The sequence below is a fragment of the Podarcis erhardii genome (genome assembly GCF_964252035.2).
Source record: "Podarcis erhardii genome assembly, chromosome: 5".
Classification (NCBI taxonomy): domain Eukaryota; kingdom Metazoa; phylum Chordata; class Lepidosauria; order Squamata; family Lacertidae; genus Podarcis; species Podarcis erhardii.
This window is the reverse complement of record NC_138509.1, coordinates 26,254,631-26,276,280: the sequence shown is the minus strand read 5'-3', so window position 1 is coordinate 26,276,280 and position 21,650 is coordinate 26,254,631. Positions and strand designations below refer to the sequence as shown.

At 42.6% G+C, this 21,650-nt stretch overlaps 1 protein-coding gene across 5 annotated transcripts in view; it reads left to right on the top strand.

Annotated features, from left to right (window-relative positions):
* Positions 1–5,246: 5,246 nt before the first annotated feature.
* Positions 5,247–21,650, top strand: part of LOC309341587 (protein FAM13A-like) — a 39,657-nt gene continuing 23,253 nt past the window's right edge. Inside the window, exons 1-7 of one of the 5 annotated variants that reach the window (XR_014156395.1) lie at positions 5,247–5,353; positions 7,699–7,858; positions 9,393–9,602; positions 10,589–10,775; positions 13,640–13,778; positions 14,554–14,669; positions 16,927–17,973. Coding sequence is in view for 1 of the 5 variants with exons in the window: in XM_081861285.1 (XP_081717411.1) it covers positions 5,324–5,353; positions 7,699–7,858; positions 9,393–9,602; positions 10,589–10,775; positions 13,640–13,778; positions 14,554–14,619 (792 nt within the window). In the remaining 4 variants the exon portion in view is untranslated. Of the gene's footprint in view, positions 5,354–7,698; positions 7,859–9,392; positions 9,603–10,588; positions 10,776–13,639; positions 13,779–14,553; positions 17,974–21,650 lie in introns of those variants that run through there. The other 4 variants (XR_014156396.1, XR_014156397.1, XR_014156394.1 and 1 more) reach the window with 4 other exon arrangements.

The following is a 21,650-nucleotide window of genomic DNA, read 5'->3' as shown; positions in this document are numbered from 1 at the left end:
CCACATGATTTTGAAATAGTTTCACCCTGTGTCAAAATTCCATTTTAGCAAAACTTGAAGGTTACTTTATTTTTTATTTTTTAAAAAAAACAAAAACCAAAACCAAAACTATAGGCTCTTAAGTTTCAGGAATTTCACTTTTAAATGATCAAATATTTTATGGTTGCAATTGACAAGCAATCGGCCAATAGTTTCCCCTATATAGGCTTGATAGAAACAACTGGTGCTGGCATACAGTATCAACTTCTTTGTAGACTGTTTCCGTTTACTGTCATTCAGCTCTTTTATGCCAAGCACAACAACATGGAAAATTTTGCAACATGGGGAGAAAACAACAACCTCAAAGAAGTTTACAAAAAGGTAATACAATTAAATTATTGATAAGAAGAATTGACCACAATAATTTAAGGATTTCCAGAAGTTAAAGTAACAGTAAACTAAAAACAGATTAAAACTCACATCAGCTTTCTAATTATCTGGGTGGGCTTGTCTAAACAAAAAAGTTTTTAGCAGGTGCCAAAAAGAGTACAGTGAAGATGTCTGCCTGGTATAGGCTAGATGTTCTGCCTGGTATAGGCTAGATGCTGCCACACTAAAAGACTGAGTTCTTACAAAGGGGAAAAGGGTTCTTACATGGCACCCATAAATAACAGTGCTAGTCCACTGACTGAAGTGGTTGAATATGGTTTCGTAGGTACACTGCTCCCATGTTTTTACCGGCTTCATATACTAATGGTAGCACCCTGAACTTGGCCTAGTAGCAAATTGGCAGCCAGTGAAAATATCTGAGGACATGTCTTGTATACCGACAAGGCCTCAACTCTTGTCAGCAATCGTGCTGCAGCACTCTAACTGCAGCTTCTAGATCAAGCACAAGGGAAACCCCACATAGGGTATTTTTCACATAAAACTTTCCAAAAGACACATTTTCTTTATCAATGATAAAATCAAGGGGGAAGAGGATAATTTCTGACTCAGAAACGGTTATGTGATTCAGTTTTGGGTGCATCAGCATCTCAAGTAGTTCAGAGATCCCAGATGGTCCTCCTTTTTTAAAAAAAATTGTTTGATTTGTCACACAAAAAAGCCAAGTAAAAACTGAGACGGTTCTTCATTTATGCAATTTTATTCAGTAGAGGCCACCACTCAGCAGAGCAGAGGTTGTAAATACAGGACTGACATACATGTGTTAAAAGCAGAGCAGAGGTTGTAAATACAGGACTGACATACATGTGTTAAAAGCAGGGCAGAGGTTGTAAATACAGGACTGACATACATGTGTTAAAAGCAGGGCAGAGGTTGTAAATACAGGACTGACATACATGTGTTAAAAGCGTTAAAAGTATGTGTTCCATATACTATGGAAGTATATAAAGTGACATCAGACCAGTGCCGGATTTATGTATAAGGTAAACAAGCTATAGCTTAGGGCCCCACTCTCTTGGGGGGCCTCAAATAATGTAAAGGAAAAAAACCTGGATGTACATTTCCAAAATATAAGAGATCATGGTTGAGTCGGTCCTCATTTTGCTGCTGAATTGCACTGATCTAAGCAATGACTTGGCATAGCACAAGGGTGCTGAAACTTTTCCAGCCTGAGGATCCTGTTCCTTTCTGATCAACCTTCCAAGGATCACATGACATTGGTGAACAGAAAAGCGAGTGGAGCCATGGGTGTAATTTTTGCCTTTGTACAGAGGGCTGGTTTCTACACAAGCACATGCACCCCTCGCTATCTTCCATGCAGACAAGCAAGAAGCATTATCAGAGTTAAGGACACATTTGAGGTGTGAATCAGGGCCAGCAAAGATTATGGTTGGGGAGAATCATGAGAGGCCCAGAAGGCCATGTTTTCAAGTACTATGTGCAAAAAGAATTCAGTTCAGGGAATGCCTGGTGCTTCATCTCCATCTTGTGGCTCAAATGAGAAGTGAATGAATTTTATTTTTTGCTATTTCATTTTTATTATTTTATTATTTTTTATTATTTTTTATTATTTTTTTATTATTTTATTATTTGCTATTTTACCCCGCTTATGAGTAGCGCACTATACTCATACCATTCTAACAGCCACGGCTCCCCCACCCCACCCCAAAGAATCCTCAGAACTGTAGTTTGTTTGAGGTGCTGATTTTTTTTTAAATTATAGGGTTTTTAAAAATTGAACTTTAAGAAAAGACAACAACAAAAAGTCAAGTAAGTCATACTAAGCCACAATGAAGCAAAGCAATAGTTTTATGCAGGAGGGGTGTGTGTAGCTGGTGGTCCAGTAACACAAATAGATTTGTATATGGTATCCACATATCTTAAAATCTTCCACTTGTGCTTGTTGAAGGTCATCTCATATGCTGGGAGCTGTTAGAAGACCCTCCTCACAGAGCTACAATTCCCAGCACCCTTTGCAAATGACAGTTTCCAGGATTATTGGGGAAATGTTGCTGTTAAAGCGGTATAAGAGCGCTTTAAATGTGTTGGTGTCCATTTACAGGTCAAAAGTCAGTCCTCCGATCAACTGTAGCAACATCACTCTGGAAATATCAGTAGCCGCATTGGAATCTCCCAGAGAGGGTTTGTTTTTAATGAGAGGCAGTTAATTCTGAGCCTCTCAAGACAAAAAGAACTTTCCTCCGCCTTCTGGAAGGAAAGCTTTCAGCTGCCTGCCTGCTTCCTTGCGGCCTGCCAGGAGCCGGGAGAGACGAGCTTAAATTGGCAGTGAGCTTCGCCACACCTTGTAAGGCGCAAACTCTTCGTGATGCATGGCGGCAGGGGCTGCTGCTCAGGCTTCCTACTCCCAGGGCCCGTTGGGTGGGGCCTGCCTTAGTCACAAGGAGTCACGAAATGGTGGCAGAGCTTGGCACGGCTGACAAAACGCTGACGTTCTCGCCTCACATCTAATCCACCTTTGGAAATGGCTGAGTTCTCCCTCTCTTTTTTGACACCGTGATTTCCTGTCTTGTGGTATTGTGACTCAGCCTCCCCATTTTAGGCAGAATTTGGAAGTCCATAAGCTCTTAAACGGAAAAAAGGCTTTTCTTTTTTGTATCTTTTTCTATTTCCGCCCCCACAAGATCTCTCACATCTGTGATTTCTTCTCTCATTCTTTCCCAAACTCGGCTTGTACCTAATCTGCCACCTCCCCCCACAGCCCTTTTGTATTCACTTTCTCCTTCCATAATTGCATTCCTCTTATACTCTTCATTTCTATTCCAAGTTCATTTATTTACTAAATATAACAATATGGCTGCTGCAGAGAGAGAGAGGAAAACCCCCCGTTCTTCTCATTTCCTTCAGCATCTCTGGCCCCCTCTCCCCTCAGTTGGAGGGGAGGCCTTCCTTCCCTCTTCTAAACTTAGCTTTTCTGCCAACCACCTTTGTTCAACATGCAAGAGGTTGCTGGCGCTTCCTTTGCTCCAACCAAAAGGCTGCTGGGCACTGAGGCCTTCCTGGAAATGGCTCAAGGCCCCCATTTGAGCAGCGCTGCTGTATATCATACAATCCTCTTGAAAGCTTCAGTTTGCCATGTGGCATGAAGGGCTACTACTCAACAAACGCAGGCCCGATACTGTCTTGGGCCTGTGGAACTAGGAGTGCAGTTGTTTGGATACTAGCCGCTGTGCAGGTTTTGTGTTCACTTTTTAGAGGAAACAAAAACTGATTTTCTAAAGGAGATTTAACACTGGACAAGGCAATCCTAAACCATGGCAGAGTGGCAAATGGACTGCTGTGTCCCTAACGCTCACACCACCGAGGAAGGTGGAGTGGCTCCCCCCCCACCATCACCAAACACAAAATTAGACCCCTTTGAGGATCTGCAGGGTTTTGGATCTAGCGACTCCAAAGATGCCAGTACTCTGTCTTGAAACAGACTGTTTTACAGCTGGTAGGAGAGCTACCAGTGATAGCTTCCAGTCCCCTCCATGCTGGCAAGTCCAGCAGATGTTCTCCTCAGCCTTATAATAATCCCCTCTAGAAACACGGATAAAAGGGTTAGGATTGCACTGTTACGATTACATCTCTTTTATGAGTTTTGTATGCATTGTGCAGCCATGTCAAAATGCACACACCTCATAGCTATTAAGCCCTTCCTGTTAGGTGGTATCAGTGTTAAGAAAAGATTTGTGACAGATTGAGGTTCTATGGGAAAATATATTTCTGGCACCCAGCCTCCTATCTGGAGTGGATGTTGCCAACCTTTTCTACCTGTGGGCACTTCTGGAGATTTAAGAAATGTCATGGGCACACACCGCAACCTGTTATATTGGCTACAACAGAATTCTTCTTTCAAGCCTGATTTCAGTGGGGCAAAGGGACCGCAATGGCACCGGGGAAGGCCTTTGTGTGCACATGTGAACCTGCAGTCACTGGATTGGAAACCCCTGGTTCAGGGAATGCAATGGTGGTGACCTCATAGCATTAAAAGTCTTTACTTATGTAAATCCAGATTCTGTGACAAAAGTTCTGCACCAGAAAAAGCAACCTGTATAAATCAAGCACGTAGTGGAAATGTGCATTAGTTGTCCCATTTAAAAAATATTTTCTGCTAGCCATAGCATAGAACAATATTTTCTGCACAAAACCACATTCACACCTGAATTCTGCAAACAACATACCGGTAAATGACGCACATAAAGCATGTGTTTGTATATTTTTCTATTTGCATAATTTAGTCTGCTTCCACTAACCATGGTGAGGAGAATGCGTGGCACAGAAATGGTAAATCCTGGCCACTGGGAATCGCCCCAAGCCCCAGTATTTCACCAGACATTGCCTATTCACTTTTACAGTCCCACCCGCCTCTAAATAAGAGCTAGAATATTACCAAGAAGAAAGGTGGGATCCTCACAATTCGGCACACTATTCTGAACGCTATGACTCTCTAGTTTTCATATGTAAGCAATGGTATCTCCTGGGTAAGAAGTGGTCAGGGTTGGCAGGAAGGAATAATCGGCAGCTCTGCTAGTTACTTCCCCGTGGAATGCAAAAGCTGAATGTCAAGCAGGCTGTGAGCATGTCGGAAGTTATTCTGTGCTGCTGCTGTGTGTGTGTGTGTGTGTGTTAGGCACTATGGTAACACCATTGGCTCTGACACCTCAGTAACTTTTTGTAGCTACAGAGCTGACTGAGTAAAAATTATTGTTAGAGGAGGAAAAATAAACTAGATTATTTAATTTAGATCAGGCTAGATTAAAGTAAGAATCTGCATGTAACAATAAATTTATTTTAATGTATTGAATGGTTGCATGCAGAGTTGCTGAGAAGATGACATGGATTGACCAAGGAACATGACATTCGGCACAGTGGAGCTTGGCTGATCAGGCTTAACATGGGAACAGGTGCCTCCATTTCGATCTGTGTAAGTGGAATGTTACTAGCTAATTGTTTCTGACTTGTGACTGATCCACATCTGAAAAAGCAAAAGAGGTCTTTATTTTATCTCTGAAGATTAAAAAAATGCAGAGACTGCCAGAATCAGAAACAACATTCCTGAATATTTGAAGGAGACTTAAGGGTTGTTGTTTTTACAAATCATGAACTTGCACGATCAATTCAATCAACGTTCTTGTTTTTTCTCCTGACTGCATTTTATTTTTCAACACCCTGATTGATTGCAAGCATATTTACTTGGAAGCAAGCCCCATTGATTTCAGTATGATTTGCTCTAAGAAAACAACAACTAGTAAAACACAGTCGTTGAGATTCACATTTAATACTGCATTGCAATGAATTTTGCACTACCTGGCTCAGGATAGCATATGGGAGCTGAGGCTGGTGTTCGTAATTCAAATGTAAAAGGTCAAAGATGGATGTTCCAAGTTTTATTGCAATTATTCAGTGCTCAGTGGAGAGATCACATTGCAATCTCCCTGACTCCCTTGAAAACAGTATATTTGTCAACAAGGGCTGGTAATCAACTAAATTTTACTCCGAGCAGACCATTGAAATCAATGGACCTAACTTAGGTTAATTAATTGTCGTGGGTAAAACATGAGTAAAACTTTCTTGGCTACCACCCCTGTTTGGGAACTGCAAATTAGATAGTTTCACCTATAAATGCAAGCTTAACCAAGTTCTCACCCCCTTCCTAGTTAGATTAGGCCAAAGGCCCATCTAGTCCAGTATTCAGTTCTCATGGTGCCAACCAGATGCTGATGGAAAACACACAAGCAAGACTTGACTGCAACAGCATTCTCTTGACTTGTGATTCCCAGAACCTGGTATCAGAGGCATACTGCCTTCAGAAGTGGAGATCACACATAGCTATCAGGGCTAGTGGCTATTGATAGTCCAACCTTTTTTGAAAATCATGAAATTTAGAATTGCAGCAGCTATTATTTTCCTGACATAGCTGGTACAGTTTGACTCTTCATTCTGTTTAGAGCAGAGTAAATCACAATTAAATCAGTGGGATTCACTCCAAAGTAAAGGTACATCAGATTGCAGTCTTAAGGCTGTCCATTTCTAGCAGGAATTATATCTGCATATTTTTGTCATGGCAACAGAAGTAAACAATCCAGCAGAGCGCATAATTTTACTCGGTTCCGCTGTTATAAATCTGTAGAGCAAGAAGTGTACTATGTAAATGACACTAGAGTATTTTGACCTGAAAAGAAGATATAAATAGGTGTTTTCAATTTATCAACATTTAAATACTAGCTAATAAGTGAAAGATCAAGATGTATTAAATTCAGTGTGAGATCTGCAATGATGATTCATGCATGATATTTAACTTACATCTCAGCTACTCACTTTTAGGTAATCTGTGTGATTTTATCTTTTTTAAATAGCCCCTACTTGTGGCTTTTGGGAAAATTACAAAAAAAGTTAGAATTGTATTTCCTTCCTTCCTTCCTTCCTTGGAAGAGATCATATTCAAAGTCAATAATCCATTATTTATGCAGAAGTTACTTTGTGCATTAGGAAGAGTAGCCATTGCTGAAAACTTGCATCACGAAGAATGGATTGTTTGACTCTTTTAGTTTATAATGCAGCTGCAATTTTCTAAAACCTGTAATAAATAAAAATATTAAAATGTTTGGTGGTTATTATTTTTTTAAAAAATAGTTAAGTTGAGGCATCTGTAAAACTGCCGGTCCTATGTGCAGCTGCTGGGTATTTTGAAGATGTTTGGGCATTCTATCAGGCTATAACAGAACTGGTTTGCTGAGAACCAGAAACCTTTAGCTACCCCTTTTCTTGAACTCTTTCCCTTCAACTGGTCATTGCAAGAACCTCACAACTAAAGACTAATGTCTGTGTCTCCTTTCCCCCCTTCTCCCTCCCAATCCCTTTTCCTTTTGTGTCATGTCTTTGAGAAGTCAAGAAATTTGGCATGGTTAGATAAAATCTTAGTCTAATCACTTGAATTTTGATACTGTGGTAGTATACAGAACAAACCAATAACTAGAAAAACCAAAGCTTGGAATTATTTGGACGGGAATCTTTTTTATGACTCAAGTTGCTTTAAAAGGCAACAATGGGAGCAGTGGGAACCTTTGATTTTGCTCTGCTGGCAGAACCAAATTTTCATTCCCAATTTGAGATTTCCCCCCCTCCCAATATTTTGTAGGAATACATTTTTAACCCCATCCTCACAAAAAGCTTTCCAAGCTCGTTAGATCTCTTCTGCTCCTTCAATTTCTTTTCCATCAATGGTGCAAAGAGGCCTCAAGAAGTTGTTGCATTTCTTTCTGTTTGCAGCAGTCGTTATCCTCTGTAGAAATTAAGTACTGTAGAAATAAAGTTGGACCACAACCTCCGAGAACTTTTGGCATTCCTCTTGACTACTTTGCCCAAGAGGAAACTCAATTTCCTGTTCCTTCCGTCGTCAAGCACTTGGTGGAATATTTAGAAGAGTTTGGTAAGTTCATTATCTTTAGCTGAACTTTGTAAGAATTTCTCTTGTTCCTTTCAATAAAAATGCTGAGCTCCGCACTGAATTTCTGTGGCTTCCTGATCTGGTTAGGAAGCAGCATTTGAAGTGGGGATTTCGTATGGCCTGTGGCTCCCTCCAGAACATTGATGACATCATTGATCCTGTGCTCTGCTTCAGGCCTCTGATGTGGGCATCTGGTGAAGTGTCTATGATGTCATCAATCCTGGGCATGCCCTAAGGCACTTTCTGGGTTCTGAAATAGAGGGTTATATCCAATATTAGTCATACTCTGCTTAGATCCATTAAAAATCAAAAGACTTAAGTCAATTATTTCATTGGTGAATCCCAACTCTTTCCCTACCATTGACACATCTTTAAAGAAAATGTTTGCATAATTTTTTGCAAAGCTATCTTCTTTTCCTGGGGGAATGAGAAAAAGAAAGATCTCATAAATTTCCCCATAAGAATGTCTTCTGAGAATTTTTTTCTCAACCCATTTTTTGGGTGGGTGGGTGAGAGAGAACACAAAATCTGTTCTTGGTAGCAGACACCTGCCTTACCTCTAGTCATATATTCTTTGCAAATAACCACTTGTAAAACAATAAAGCAGAAGTTAAGTATAGCAATAAATGATTTTCATGTAGGTAACCTGAAGGAATAGTTATGCAAATTTGTTAGATACAGAGCTAAGAACCATTTTAGAACTGACACCAGGCCTCCTATTGATTTTGACAGATCAGGACTGTGTATTTACTAATATTCACTAATATTCATAATGTTCATACACTGAAATGATAGATTTATCTTATTTCTATGGGGGGAAGTGTTTTAGTGCCATGTACTTCTCATATTGGACGCGGGTGGCGCTGTGGGTAAAACCTCAGTGCCTAGGATTGCCGATCGTATGGTCGGCGGTTCGAATCCCCGCGGCGGGGTGAGCTCCCGTTGTTCGGTCCCAGCTCCTGCCCACCTAGCAGTTCGAAAGCACTCTTAAGTGCAAGTAGATAAATAGGTACCGCTTTATAGCGGGAAGGTAAACGGCGTTTCCGTGTGCTGCGCTGGTGCTGGCTCGCCAGAGCAGCTTTGTCACGCTGGCCATGTGACCCGGAAGTGTCTCCGGACAGCGCTGGCCCCCGGCCTCTTAAGCAAGATGGGCGCGCAACCCCAGAGTCGGACACGACTGGCCCATACGGGCAGGGGTACCTTTACCTTTACCTTTACTTCTCATATTACTTAAAGAAAATGTTTTCTTGCTTACAAAGATGCTGATTAACTACCAGGTTGTTTAGTTTTGTTGCCATGACAAAAGCATACCCAGAAACCATTCCTACCATACATGAACAAATTTAGAGATGCAGTCATGCATCTGAGACAGTATGTGAGGAAGCAGGTGTTCTTCCCCCCTACGTTTTTTGGGTATTTTTTCAAATCCTAGTGTTCCCACAAGCCCCTCCTTCTGCATGGATGTTAGTATGAAAACCAATTTGCTGTTACTATAGGATGTTGCCTATTTCAATAGGTCTGAATCACAAAGGCCTATTTCGGATCAGTGGCTCAGTGACTAAAATCAAAGCGCTGAAGGAGAAGTATGACCAAGGAGAAGAGGTGGATCTTGTTAAGGAAGGAGATGTCAATTCCATTGCCAGCCTGCTTAAACTCTTCCTGAATGAGCTCCCAGTCGCTGTTCTCCCTGACAATCTGTGCGCCAATATTTTAGCTACTTTTGAAGGTAAAACAATTACATATTTTTGTTCAAGTGGGCATGTTGCCACATCTTGGAAAGATACAGGTGCAAAGGTTCTTGATCAGGGAGAGGGTTGAAATGGATGATACATATATTTTGGTCTATTCTGTAATTAGAAGCCAGTTTGTCAAACACGAATGAAGGCGTTTGACCTTGAGCATAAGAGAATGAACTCAGATGAACACTACATGGATGTGCTCAAGATTGCATAATGGTTTGTGGCCATTGGTATCAATTTGTGTACACTGACTTGCTGTCACCCTCTTCATCGAGCTTTAAAATTCTTGTATATCCTCTTGTGTTCCCCCTTCTTACCCTTTTCACTTCTTCCGTTCTTCTCAAACTCACATGTTAATTAACTGCAGCTTGCTCTGCTCTCATCCCTGTGCTTTCAGCTATATCACGACATATGCTTGGAAAGGTTTTTCCATCTCCACTCATCAGACCACATTCCTTTTTTCCAGTAACCCAGTACAGCTCTCGCCCGGTGGTGGCACCCAGCACTGTGTCTTCAGCCCCTACACTGAGTCCCCATATGATGTGTCTTGTGCGCAACACATCATATGGGGACTTCCAGTGAGGCAAGATGGCAGGCGCCTCCTGAAGCCAGCCAGAGCCAACTGCGCTACCAGGCTGGCTCCGGGCTGCTGAGACTGCCGCTGCCACGTTTCCCGGGGACATAAGATGAAATCCGGGGACATTCCGGGGATGGAATTTGTCCGGGGACAAATTTGCAAATCCGGGGACTGTCCCCGGGAAACGGGGACATCTGGTAACCCTATCATGTTGCACAGGACGTCACTCATGTTCATGCTGTTAATGCTTCTCTGCCACCCATCTGGGCAGTGACCATCTTACCTCAGTACAAAACACCTTGCACATGCTTGGTACTCAGTAAGTATGAAACGCTAGCAATAATAACTACAACTTATGCTAACCTTAGTTAATGATTAACATTTAATCCTTCACAGATAATAAAAACGACATGGCAGACTGCCCAGGATGCACCCTAAGAAAGCTATTAAGTAGCCTACCAAAAGCCCACTATAGCCTTTTCCATTTCCTTATTAGATTTCTGGTCAAAGTGGCAGCACATAGCGATGAGAACCACATGACAATGGAGAACCTTGCCATTGTTTTTGGCCCCACCCTTTTCCGGTAAGATGTTGTTATGATTGCTGTATAATGTGTAAACTCCCTTTTCCTGTGGTAAAACTTTCCTGGCAACATTCCTTTAGTCTGCAGGTGGGGGCTTGGATGTTCCCTCTAAAGAAGCCCTCAACCTTTCTTGTATATGTTATGTCTAGAAATGCATGCAAGAGAGAAGGCTTCTGGCCTAGTTGAGAGACTAATTTTCCATTTACAGGGAGTTGTTCCCACAAAGGAGCTTTCAGACTTATTTCACTGCCTGAAGTGGGATAGTTCAGGAAACAGTTTACGCAAATGATTTTGCTGGTTGTGTATTCTGGTCCCGAGGGTAGTATGCTTAAACTGACTTAAAATGCAAGTGTCCTCTGAGTTTCCATGTGCCTTGGAATTTACAAGTTTGTAAGTACCGTATTTTTCGCTCTATTGGACGCACCGGACCATAGGAGGGGGAGAACAGGGGAAATTTTTTTTTCTTGTTCTCCCCCTCTAAAACAAGGTGCGTTCTGTGCGTTCAAGGTGCGTTCACCCGAAGCCTCCGGATATCTGCCCGAAGCCCGGGGCGCACTGCGCAGCGCGCCTCAGGCTTCGGGATGCAGGCTGCTATCCGCAAGCCTTGGGAGCCTGGCGGGAACTCCCGCCCGGCTCCCAAGGCTTGTGGATAGCTTCCTGAAGCCTGGAGAGCGAGAGGGGTCGGTGCACACTGACCCCTCTCGCTCTCCAGGCTTCAGTGAAAGCCTGCATTTGCTCCATAGGACGCACACACATTTCCCCTTCATTTTTGGAGGGGAAAAAGTGCGTCCTATAGAGCGAAAAATACGGTAATAGCAGAATTACTTTTTCTTGGCAGTTTGTTCACTATGTTCAGTCTTGGAGCTCCTCCAGATGTGCTTTTTATTGTGCGTTCATGACGATGTGTGTTCATGATGGTATCAGGGCTGTTATACACAATTCTGCTTTAAATACTGTTTTTGCTTGCAGAAGTTTTAGGACAGATGTACTGCTTTTGTTTCCATGCATCAGTGCATGTCCCATAACTTCTAACCGAAATCCTGTAACTTTCCATACCATAAATGTTCTGGTTTATTTATTTAATGTCCCGCAGTTGTCAAACACGAATTTATGTCCCGCAGTTGTCATGCTATAGTGGTCCAACTACAACCTTGGTCCAACTACAATCAGAGTTACCAAACTGCATCTACGTTGAAAATGGCTTCCTTGATATTGCTGATGCATTTTCCCCTCTGTGGCTATCTGCTCTCCCAGCCTGTGTGCTGGGGACCTTGACTGCATTAAATTATCACTTAATTATAGTGAGTTACAATTTAATATTCAGCTTCAGAATTTATATGGGCCTGAGAGGATGCACAGCATTAGACTATGAAGTATGCCACCGTTTTACAACCCTCTTTTGATGTACCATAACTTATATAGCCTTCATAATTACACCAATAATCGCTTTATTGAATTAACAGCAGGACCAAACACCCAAATATTTTTAATGTCTGGATTAAACAGAAACTTACTGTTTACAGTATCATTAAAAATGAATGAATCTCTTCTCCACCACAACAACATTTGCAATAATAATAATAATAATAATAATAATAATAATAATAATAATAATAATTTATTATCTGTACCCCGCCCATCTGGCTGGGTTTCCCCAGCCACTCTGGGCGGCTTCCAACAAAGATGAAAGATACACTAAAATGTCACATATTAAAAACTTCCCTGAACAGGGCTGCCTTCAGATGTCTTCTGAATGTCAGGTAGATGTTTATCGCTTTGACATCTGATGGGAGGGCGTTCCACAGGGCGGGCGCCACTACTGAGAAGGCCCTCTGCCTGGTTCCCTGTAACTTGGCCTCTTGCACTGAAGGAACCGCCAGAAGGCCCTCGGAGCTGGACCTCAGTGTCTGGGCAGAACGATGGGGGAGGAGACGCTCCTTCAGATATACTGGACCGAGGCTGTTTAGGGCTTTAAAGGTCAGCACCAACACTTTGAATTGTGCTCGGAAACGTACTGGGAGCCAATGTAGGTCTTTCAAGACTGGTGTTATATGGTCTCGGCGGCCACTTCCAGTCACCAGTCTAGCTGCCGCATTCTGGATTAGTTGTAGTTTCCGGGTCACCTTCAAAGGTAGCCCCACGTAGAGCGCATTGCAATAGTCCAAGCGGGAGATAACCAGAGCATGTACCACTCTGGCGAGACAGTCTGCAGGCAGGGAGGGTCTCAGCCTACGTACCAGAAGGAGCTGGTAAACAGCTGCCCTGGATACAGATTTGACCTGTGCCTCCATGGACAGCTGTGAGTCCAAAATGACTCCCAGGCTGCCATTAGAGAACAACAGCATCATTGGCCATGTTATATATATGCGCACGCTGTGTGCATGCTGTGAGCTTTCAGTTCCTTGCAATATTTGGATGACTTTAGCATGGAGTTACCAGATTTTATCCAGATATTTTAATAACAGTTTTATTATACATACAAATAACTATTGCCAAAGCAGGATAGCAAGCAAAATTCCTAACGATAATTCAGGTTAGAAGTATGCTACATCAAATATGTACTGACTTGTTAAAAGCAAGCGCAGAAAAGGCTTCTTTCTTTTTCTCTCTCTCTCCTTATGGCAAGTTCAGCAAAAATTGTCGCTGATCACACACACACACACACACACACACGAGCTGTCTACAACATGCACATTTATCTTTTCATTTCCTCCTTTTATAAAACATAACGGTAAGCACTTAAAACATTTATGTTCTGTAAGTTCCTTTCTAATGACCACCAGACTGGGTGGTTGATGATTCATAGGGCTAGAGTATGAAGACCATTAAACTGATGGCATTCCATTTTCTTTTTTCCTTTTCAGAATTCCTTGCAGCCCCTCAGCTCATAAAAAACAAGCAGTATGCAATGGCATTCTCCTATATATTCTTCAGCACCATGAGGAGATATTTGTGGTCTGCCCTGACACTCATTTCTCACTGACAGAGGCAGGTGACCCCCAGGTAAGGAGCTATTAAGGGAGACTGAGTCAACAGATAATTTCTCATTAACTCCTAGGTATGTATTTTTCTCAACTACACTGTGAAGTCACCCCATGGTCAATGCTTGGTTTATCAGTAGCACATTGAGTGCAGATGGGAAACTTGGTTTTTAAATTATAATTTCCCCTGCCAAAGAATACAAATAATCAGCTTTAAAGAGAATGTTGTTTAAACTAAAGGCGCTAATAAATTGTTCCAGGGCAAGTGAGTTTAAATCTATTTTTTTGTCGTTTCATGTAAGGGTCTTAAATATAGTGCACTTTATAATTATGATATATCTGGTTTAATAATGGAATGATATATATTATGTTGTAATTACATAATCAGTAAATATGACAAACTATATATTGTGTGTTGGGGAAAAGCTTTTAAAAACTAGGGGAAAGGGTTCCAGCCTTGTCTTTTTATTGACAAGCTGGTTTTCTAGGTGTAAAGATGTTTTTAGGAGAAGTGGCCTTTCAAGCATAGTCAAGAGACAATTTCACCATTTGATAAGCTGTTTGTGTGAACTTGGCTGCAATGCAGTTTAGATTCTGGGGGTTAATGACAGAGGACATATATGCCTCTAATATATGGTGAAGGGGGTTGAAAATGACCTTTTGATCTCTCTTGCACAGTTATAAATCTATTATAAAGAATAGGTTATTAACAGTTTTCAACATAACATCACTCTGCTCCTTCCCCCTTATTTCCGCCTCACCATCCCATTCCAATCATTTGTACGCTTTCCCCACAGATTCTCTCCCCTGCCCCATTGTCCCAAGAGCTGACACAACAGACAGAGGAAATCCATCATCCATAATGTATGCGGCAAGCAACCTAAGACTGGCTGGCCCCTTCCCTCCACATGGTGTCAGTATTGCGTTTTGGAATCTCACTGTTCCACTTGATGGCAACGGGCTGGATTTTAACCTGCAGTTTTCAAGGTCTTTTTTTTACAGTTTGCCCCTTCTTCTGTTCACATGCACAGCAATGTCATCATGACTGATTTATAACAACTCAAAGGATCCGTTTGGATAATCAGATGTTTGGGGACATAGGTGTGCAAATTTAGATCCTTAATTAAAACACTGAGATGCAAAGAACATTCCCTCCGCTGGTCCTGTAATGGGTGGAGGAGCTGTGAGACTCTGCAAGGGTTTCCTCTCAAGCAAAGGCCCTTTCGAAGCCTCACCACTGGGCAGGAAGAGCCTGGCAAACTCCACAAGGACTTCCAGAACGCCTCTCTCTTGCTGAGAGGGAGTCATTCTGGAGAGCTTTGCCGCTGCCCCTAGGGATGGGGAGGAATAGCAGCAATCAAAATAGGTGGTGAATCAGTTCCTACTCTACCTCCTATTTCCAACCGTATGTGATTCTTTCTTAGTAGCATCTATAACTTTGGCCCACTCATTGATTTGACACCTGAAATGACTTTTAAAACAAACAGTTGAATGTGCATAGGCAGTATCATATGCCAAAGGCACAAATCCTGTTGCTAACAAAAGTGTCTGACCTCTGTTGATAATATTACTATAGCTATTGTGTGTGTGTGTGTGTGTGTGTGTGTGTGACAACAAACGGCTCTTCTCCTTTTTTCTGAAGCATGGATTCAAGGCTGGGCCTTTGGATGTTGATAAATCTTGCCCCACCCCTTTGAAAACTCTTTGGGGATGACTGTCAATTCCCTGACATGTTTTCGGTTATAGGATGGTTACTGCCATGCTCTGTCAGTAAAATGTTACTAGCTGCACTTTGCCCCTTGTTTCTGGAAGGCTAATGCTGTCGGCTGTAGTGTGCTTCTCTCTCTCTAGATGCTGCTGTTTGCCATCTGTCTCTCGTTTGTTCCAAGAGGACAAATTACTCTAGGTTCTGTGCTAATCCAAAGCAATAGGCAGTAACATTTCTACTCCCCTCCACAAAATCTCTCCAGCCATCCAGAACGATGCACAATTGAAAATCGTTTCCACTGATAATACCTTCGGAGTTTAGGAAAATTATTTCACAAAGCGAAGCAAACAAAGCTCGGGTGAATTTCCACTGTGACTCTGCAAGAGATGTCATTATATCCCTGTTGTCTTTATTTCTCCGTGTTCTGAAAGCACCTAGGAATTAAGTGCTCTTGAGTTTGTGAGAAAGGGGAACTTGAGTGCAGCTTCTCACATGTATGTGCATGCTTAAGTGTCTGGAGACAGAGCTCTGCAGAGGACACATTGCAGGCACATTTTGCTACTGGTCAGCACCCCTCCAAGAAACCTTGAGTGACAGCTGTGGGCTGGGCCAGCAAATGTGAAACTCTGGGTCATTTCCTCTGTTGTTTTCTACCCCATTGCTTTTCACTTGCTTACCTCTCCCCACACACACTTCTTTCCTTCGACCCATTCCCATTTTCCCAAAGATTCCCTTCATCCACCCCCACTCCTTCTTTGTGCTTCCCAGCAGAAGATACAAGCTGCCTCCCACAGGGTCAGGCTTTTCCACCATCCCATTGACTTCAAATCTGTCCAACACAGGCAGAAGCTTTGCCTCTGGTGAAAACTGTCTCCATTTAATGGGAGAGGCCAGCCATTGAACTAGAAACCTGCAAGCTGTGGTCCCTCCTATTTTCCGCTGGGGCTTCTCCTCTTGCCCCTAGAATAGAGGCTGCAGTTGGTCTGGATCGGATTCTGACAGCGAAAGGTCAGCACAGCTGAACCATGCCTGTCCACCACCTTTCCCTTCCATCTTCTACTGTTTTCAAGGGATTCTCTTTTCAGCTATCTGATTTCACCCACCCACCCATGTTTATTTATCCAGTGGGTGTCATGTTAATTTTATGCCCCGGGTGCCAGATTCCTTTAGGCTCCCCCTGCAGACCCACACACACTCTTTTCTTGTTCCAATGTATGGAGCCGTATTTGGAAGAATGCAAGAAGCCAGATATGGAGGCAGCCAAAATTAATTTCTCCCTCCCCCCCCCCCCGCACTGCCAATCTCTGGGAACAAAATGAATAGCTTTGACTTAGAATCTTTTTCACTGGGCAGGTTGAGTGGGACCTTCTAAAAATAGCAATGTGTTCTATTTTGTTGCTGCTGTAACTCTACTGCACAAATTCTTTTATCAACACAGTTAATATTTGCATATTTCTCTTAGGAAATATAACAAGGAGTCTGCCAAGTCCATCGAGCAAAGGGAATATTTTCTGGATTCAGCTGCTTGATCTGTTTTTTATAATCATTATTTGTGCTTCAAGTCTGACCTTCACATCCCTCAACATGAAATCCATGTCAATAAAGTCCCTGTTATTTGATCTTACATTTACAGTCCATAGGGTGCTGCCTTTGCATAGAGCAGTGCTAGACATTGCAAAATAAATAAATAAACAAACAACCACCAAAAAACCAACAGCACTGCCCCCCCCAGCTGAGTTTTCCTCTTCCTCTCTTTTGGATTTGGCCTGCCTCATTCTGGATGTTGTTGTTCTGAGTTTTCTCTGCCCCTGATAGTCCTGTAGATATCGGGATATGTGGTAAATGGGAGCAGATGTTATAGAGCGGGGCAGGGGAGGAGGAACTTGGCATGGGGCTACTCTTTTTGGCAGTAGCAGCTCTGTATTTTGTAACATCTAGGTACAAACACACACTGCTTCCACTTGGCTTGGTCCCATGAGGCTGTTTTATGTGTGTGGATACTGCAGCCTCCCACACAAAGCCAGTGGCCCAAGTCTTTCTCAGGTGACTTCAGTCTCAGTGGTACAGATAAGTAGCAGCTTGCGGACAGGATACCTAGCAGCCCACCTTCCCCTTTACAATATACCTCTGGTTGGTCGCTCAGATCTTCCAAGGGGGCCTTTCTGATGCAAAAAATGATGGGATGCAATTTTATAGCATCTTGCAAGCAGGCCTTTTCAGTAGTGGCACCGTTCTCTGGAACATAAACCATGTGATGCTCATGAGGTAACAATACCTTCTGAAGACCCATCAGTTTATGCAGGCTTTCTCTGGCCTGTAAGCTTCATTGCACTGCTCCATTTTACTGATGTATTCTTTGCTTTTATTGATGTGGGGTTTTTTTTGTATTTTGGTTAACTGTTGTAATATAGATCTTTTAATGATCTTAACTGTTTCATGTGAGCTGTTTAGAAACGTCACTCATTAACTGGCACATAGATATTATAAATAAAAATGAATGAAAGAATAATATGGGCTGAAATATTTGTGGACTGCTTAAGTGTGTGTGTGTGTGTGTGTTTAAATATTCTCTGGGAGAGGTAGAATTCGCCAGGAGTTTGGGTGAGGGCAAACAATAAATTTCTCAGAAAACTTTCTCCTGAGAAATCTTGGCTCACATAATCTTGAATGAACCTCTGTTGTTAGTTCATATAGGTGAACTCCATATTTGTATATGCAGCCTTTGTGTGTACATGTGCCCAGTTTTGATGGAAATATAGAACTACACTCTATCTATCTATCTATCTATCTATCTATCATCTATATCTATCTATCTATCTATCTATCTATCTATCTATCTATCTATCTATCATCTATCTATCTATCTATCTATCTATCTATCTATCTAATCTATCATCTATCTATCATCTATCTCTATCTATCCATCTATCTATCTATCATCTATCTATCTATATCTCCATACCTTGGTGGAGGAAGTGTTTCCTCCCAGCTGAAGAGATCAGTGCCTGCATTTTCCCTCTACCCTTTTTACTGTCCAGTTCTTCCACATGCCATATACCCTCTTCAATAGCTAAGGAGGCCCTGAGTATTTGCTGTGGAATCCTTGCACATAGCAAAGCCAGTGTGTACACTCAGGACATGTGGGTCACTGACCAGGCCCATTTGGGCCTCACCATTTTCCTGCACGAAGTGACCCCATGCTGTAGGGATCACCTAGCACTCGGCCACAGATGTCCATTAGAAGAGACCAGTAATGGGTAAGCAAGCTCTTTCAAAGGAAATCTTCTCTGCCATTTGTGGAATGCCTAATCAGGAACCACAGGGCTCCGGCAATCTAGGAAGCACTGCAATAGGATGTATTTCTGTGGGTATTTACCATGAATTTTGTGATATGTTTAAAAAATGAATATGTAACAGATATTGCGAATAGTTCCACTTGCCAAGCCCTTCTGATGTTGCTGACCCAGACTAAAAGCCACAGCAGTCATTTTGTCAGATATCGGAGAAAGAACCTAAGCGTCTTCTGGTTGCTAAGGCAACGCAAGAGTACATTCCTCTCTCTTTTATCTCCTTTAGCAAATTTCGTTCTTTTAGCTTCAAGACTAGCCGAAGTAGATCAAAAGTAGTCTCTTCATTATGTACCACCGAGATAGCTGCTTCTAAGGCAAATGAACTGTTAAGTTGAAGTGCGTTGCAACCTGAAATACATTTTGTTTTGTTTTGTTTTGTTTGGAGGAAGGCCATTGACTCGGGAGTGACTTGCTGGAGGAGATAAGATTAAGCCAAAGCAGAGAAATTTCAAAGCACATTATAAGGATAATCTCTATTTGCAAAATATTTCAAAAGGGCAAAAGAATTAACATTTCTTAAAAAGACCCTTCCGCTCAATGCTGAAAAACATTCCTTCATCTACACATATTCAGTGCTTGTACACAGTTTGGAATAGTGTGTGTGTGTGTGTGTGTGTGTGTGAGAGAGAGAGAGAGAGAGAGAGAGAGAGAGAGAGAGATTTGTTATACTGGACTTCCTTGGACTTCTCAGAATGTTTCAGATAGTAAGAGCTGTTTGACCGTGGAATGGTCTCCCTCCTTCCTCAGAGGTTTTTAAGCAGAGGTTGGATGGCCATCTTCTATGGATACTTTGGCAGATATTCCTGCATTGCAGGAGGTTAGACTAGATGGCCCTTGGGGTCTCTCCCAACTCTACAATTCTATGATTCTAATTCCCTAGCTAACAGGACCAGTGGTCAGGGATGATGGGAATTGTAGTCCCAAAACAGCTGGAGGGCCAAGTTTGGCCATTGCTGCTATAGATAAAGCTTTCTGTTTACATCCAGTGCCCAGCTATGTGTTTACTAGTCTCCTGCCAGCAAGCAAGACCACATGCACATCGATGTAATATAGAGTTACAGTTGTGTGTAAGAACTGAATGTAAGAACAGATGCTTCATGATCTGTGGCCACGTTAGACCACATGTATAACACATACATAAACAGTACATTGTTTAAAGAATTAGCCAGCTAGAATGTGTTCTAGAAACCATTTATCCCATTTGACATGAGAATGCTGAGACTGAAGTTTCAATTCTAGCCCCACTTAATAGGATTAAATCCCATTGACTTCAAATGGGCCTCTGAATAGACCTCGTTAACATTACGATATGACTTGCCCAAGTACACAGTGACTCATTGCACAAATCCCTCCTCACTTCTCATCTTGCACTCACCAGAACAGGAGAGTAAAAGCTTCTGCTTTCAGTTTTAGTCTAACCACCAGTCCTGTGATGACTGAACTTGAGGAACTGTGGTTTGCTTAGAGTTCTAGGGATGGGTAACCTGTAGCCCTCCAAATATTGCTGGAATCCAACCTCCATTAGCCCCAGCCAGCATGACCAATAAGCAAGGAGTATGGAAGCTGTAATTCAGCAACATCTGGAGGGCCACAAAATCACTAGTTTTACCTTTGCTTTGAGAACAATCTAGGATATGAAACCATAGTTTGATCCTGGATTGTTTAAACAAGCCACAGTTTCCTGAGTTTGGGTGCCACATGGAACTGTGAAACAGATGCTTCCGTTTTCCTCTGGCACATGAGAAGGGGGGAATTAATTTTTCAGGGACTCCTTTCCTTCCACATAGACATGAATTAACCCATCAATGATATAAATGAATAAGGGAGATTGAAGCAAGTTCATTTTATTTTCTGTGGTAGTTTCTAGGAGCAGAGGGAATGCAAATTGTTTCAGATTATTCCTTTGCTCCAAAGAGTCGGCATGGTGTGATTAGACAAGGAATGGAGAGAACTGGCTATGAAGCTCTCACTTGGTGACCTTGAGCCACTCAACATCTCTCCACCAAATTGATGCAGTGGCGTAGCGTGGGGTGTGCAGGGGGGGCCGGCCGCACCGGGCGCAACATCTGGGGGTTAGGGTTAGGGGGCGCAAATCCACAGGTTAGGGGGCGCAAATTACTTGCCTTGCCCTGGGTGCTGACAACCCACGCTACGCCACTGAATTGATGCATGGAGTGCTGTGAAGGACAGGAAAAGCCATGGATACCGTCTTGAGAGCCTTAGAATAAGGGTAATTACAAACCGGTCTAGACTGGTTCCAACCAGCTTGGACAGGTTCAAAACAGCACGGACCAGTTCCACCCAGTCTAAACCGGTTCAAACCAGTCTAGACTGGTTCCAACCGGTGTAGACCGATACAAACCGGCTCCAACCGGTTCCAAACAGCTTGGACTGGTTCCAACCGGTCTAAACTGGTTCAAACCGGCTTCAACCGGTTCAAACTGGTCTAGACTGGTTCCAACTGGTGTAGACCGATTCAAACCGGCTTCACCCGGTTCCAACCAGCTTGGACTGGTTCAAAACAGCATGAAACGGTTCAAAACAGCATGGACCGGTTCCAACCGGTCTAAACCAGTTCAAGCCGGCTTCGACTGGTTCAAAGCAGCTTGGACTGGTTCCAGCTGGTCTAAACCGGTTAAAACCGGCTTGGACCAGTTCAAACAGGCTTCGACCAGTTCCAACCGGTCTGAACCAGTTCCACCCAGTCTAGACTGCTTCCAACCAGCTTCGACCGGTTCCAAGCAGATTGGACTGGTTCCAACCGGTCTAAATCGGTTTGGACCGGTTCCAACCAGCTTGGACCGGTTCAAAACAGCATGGACCAGTTCAAAACAGC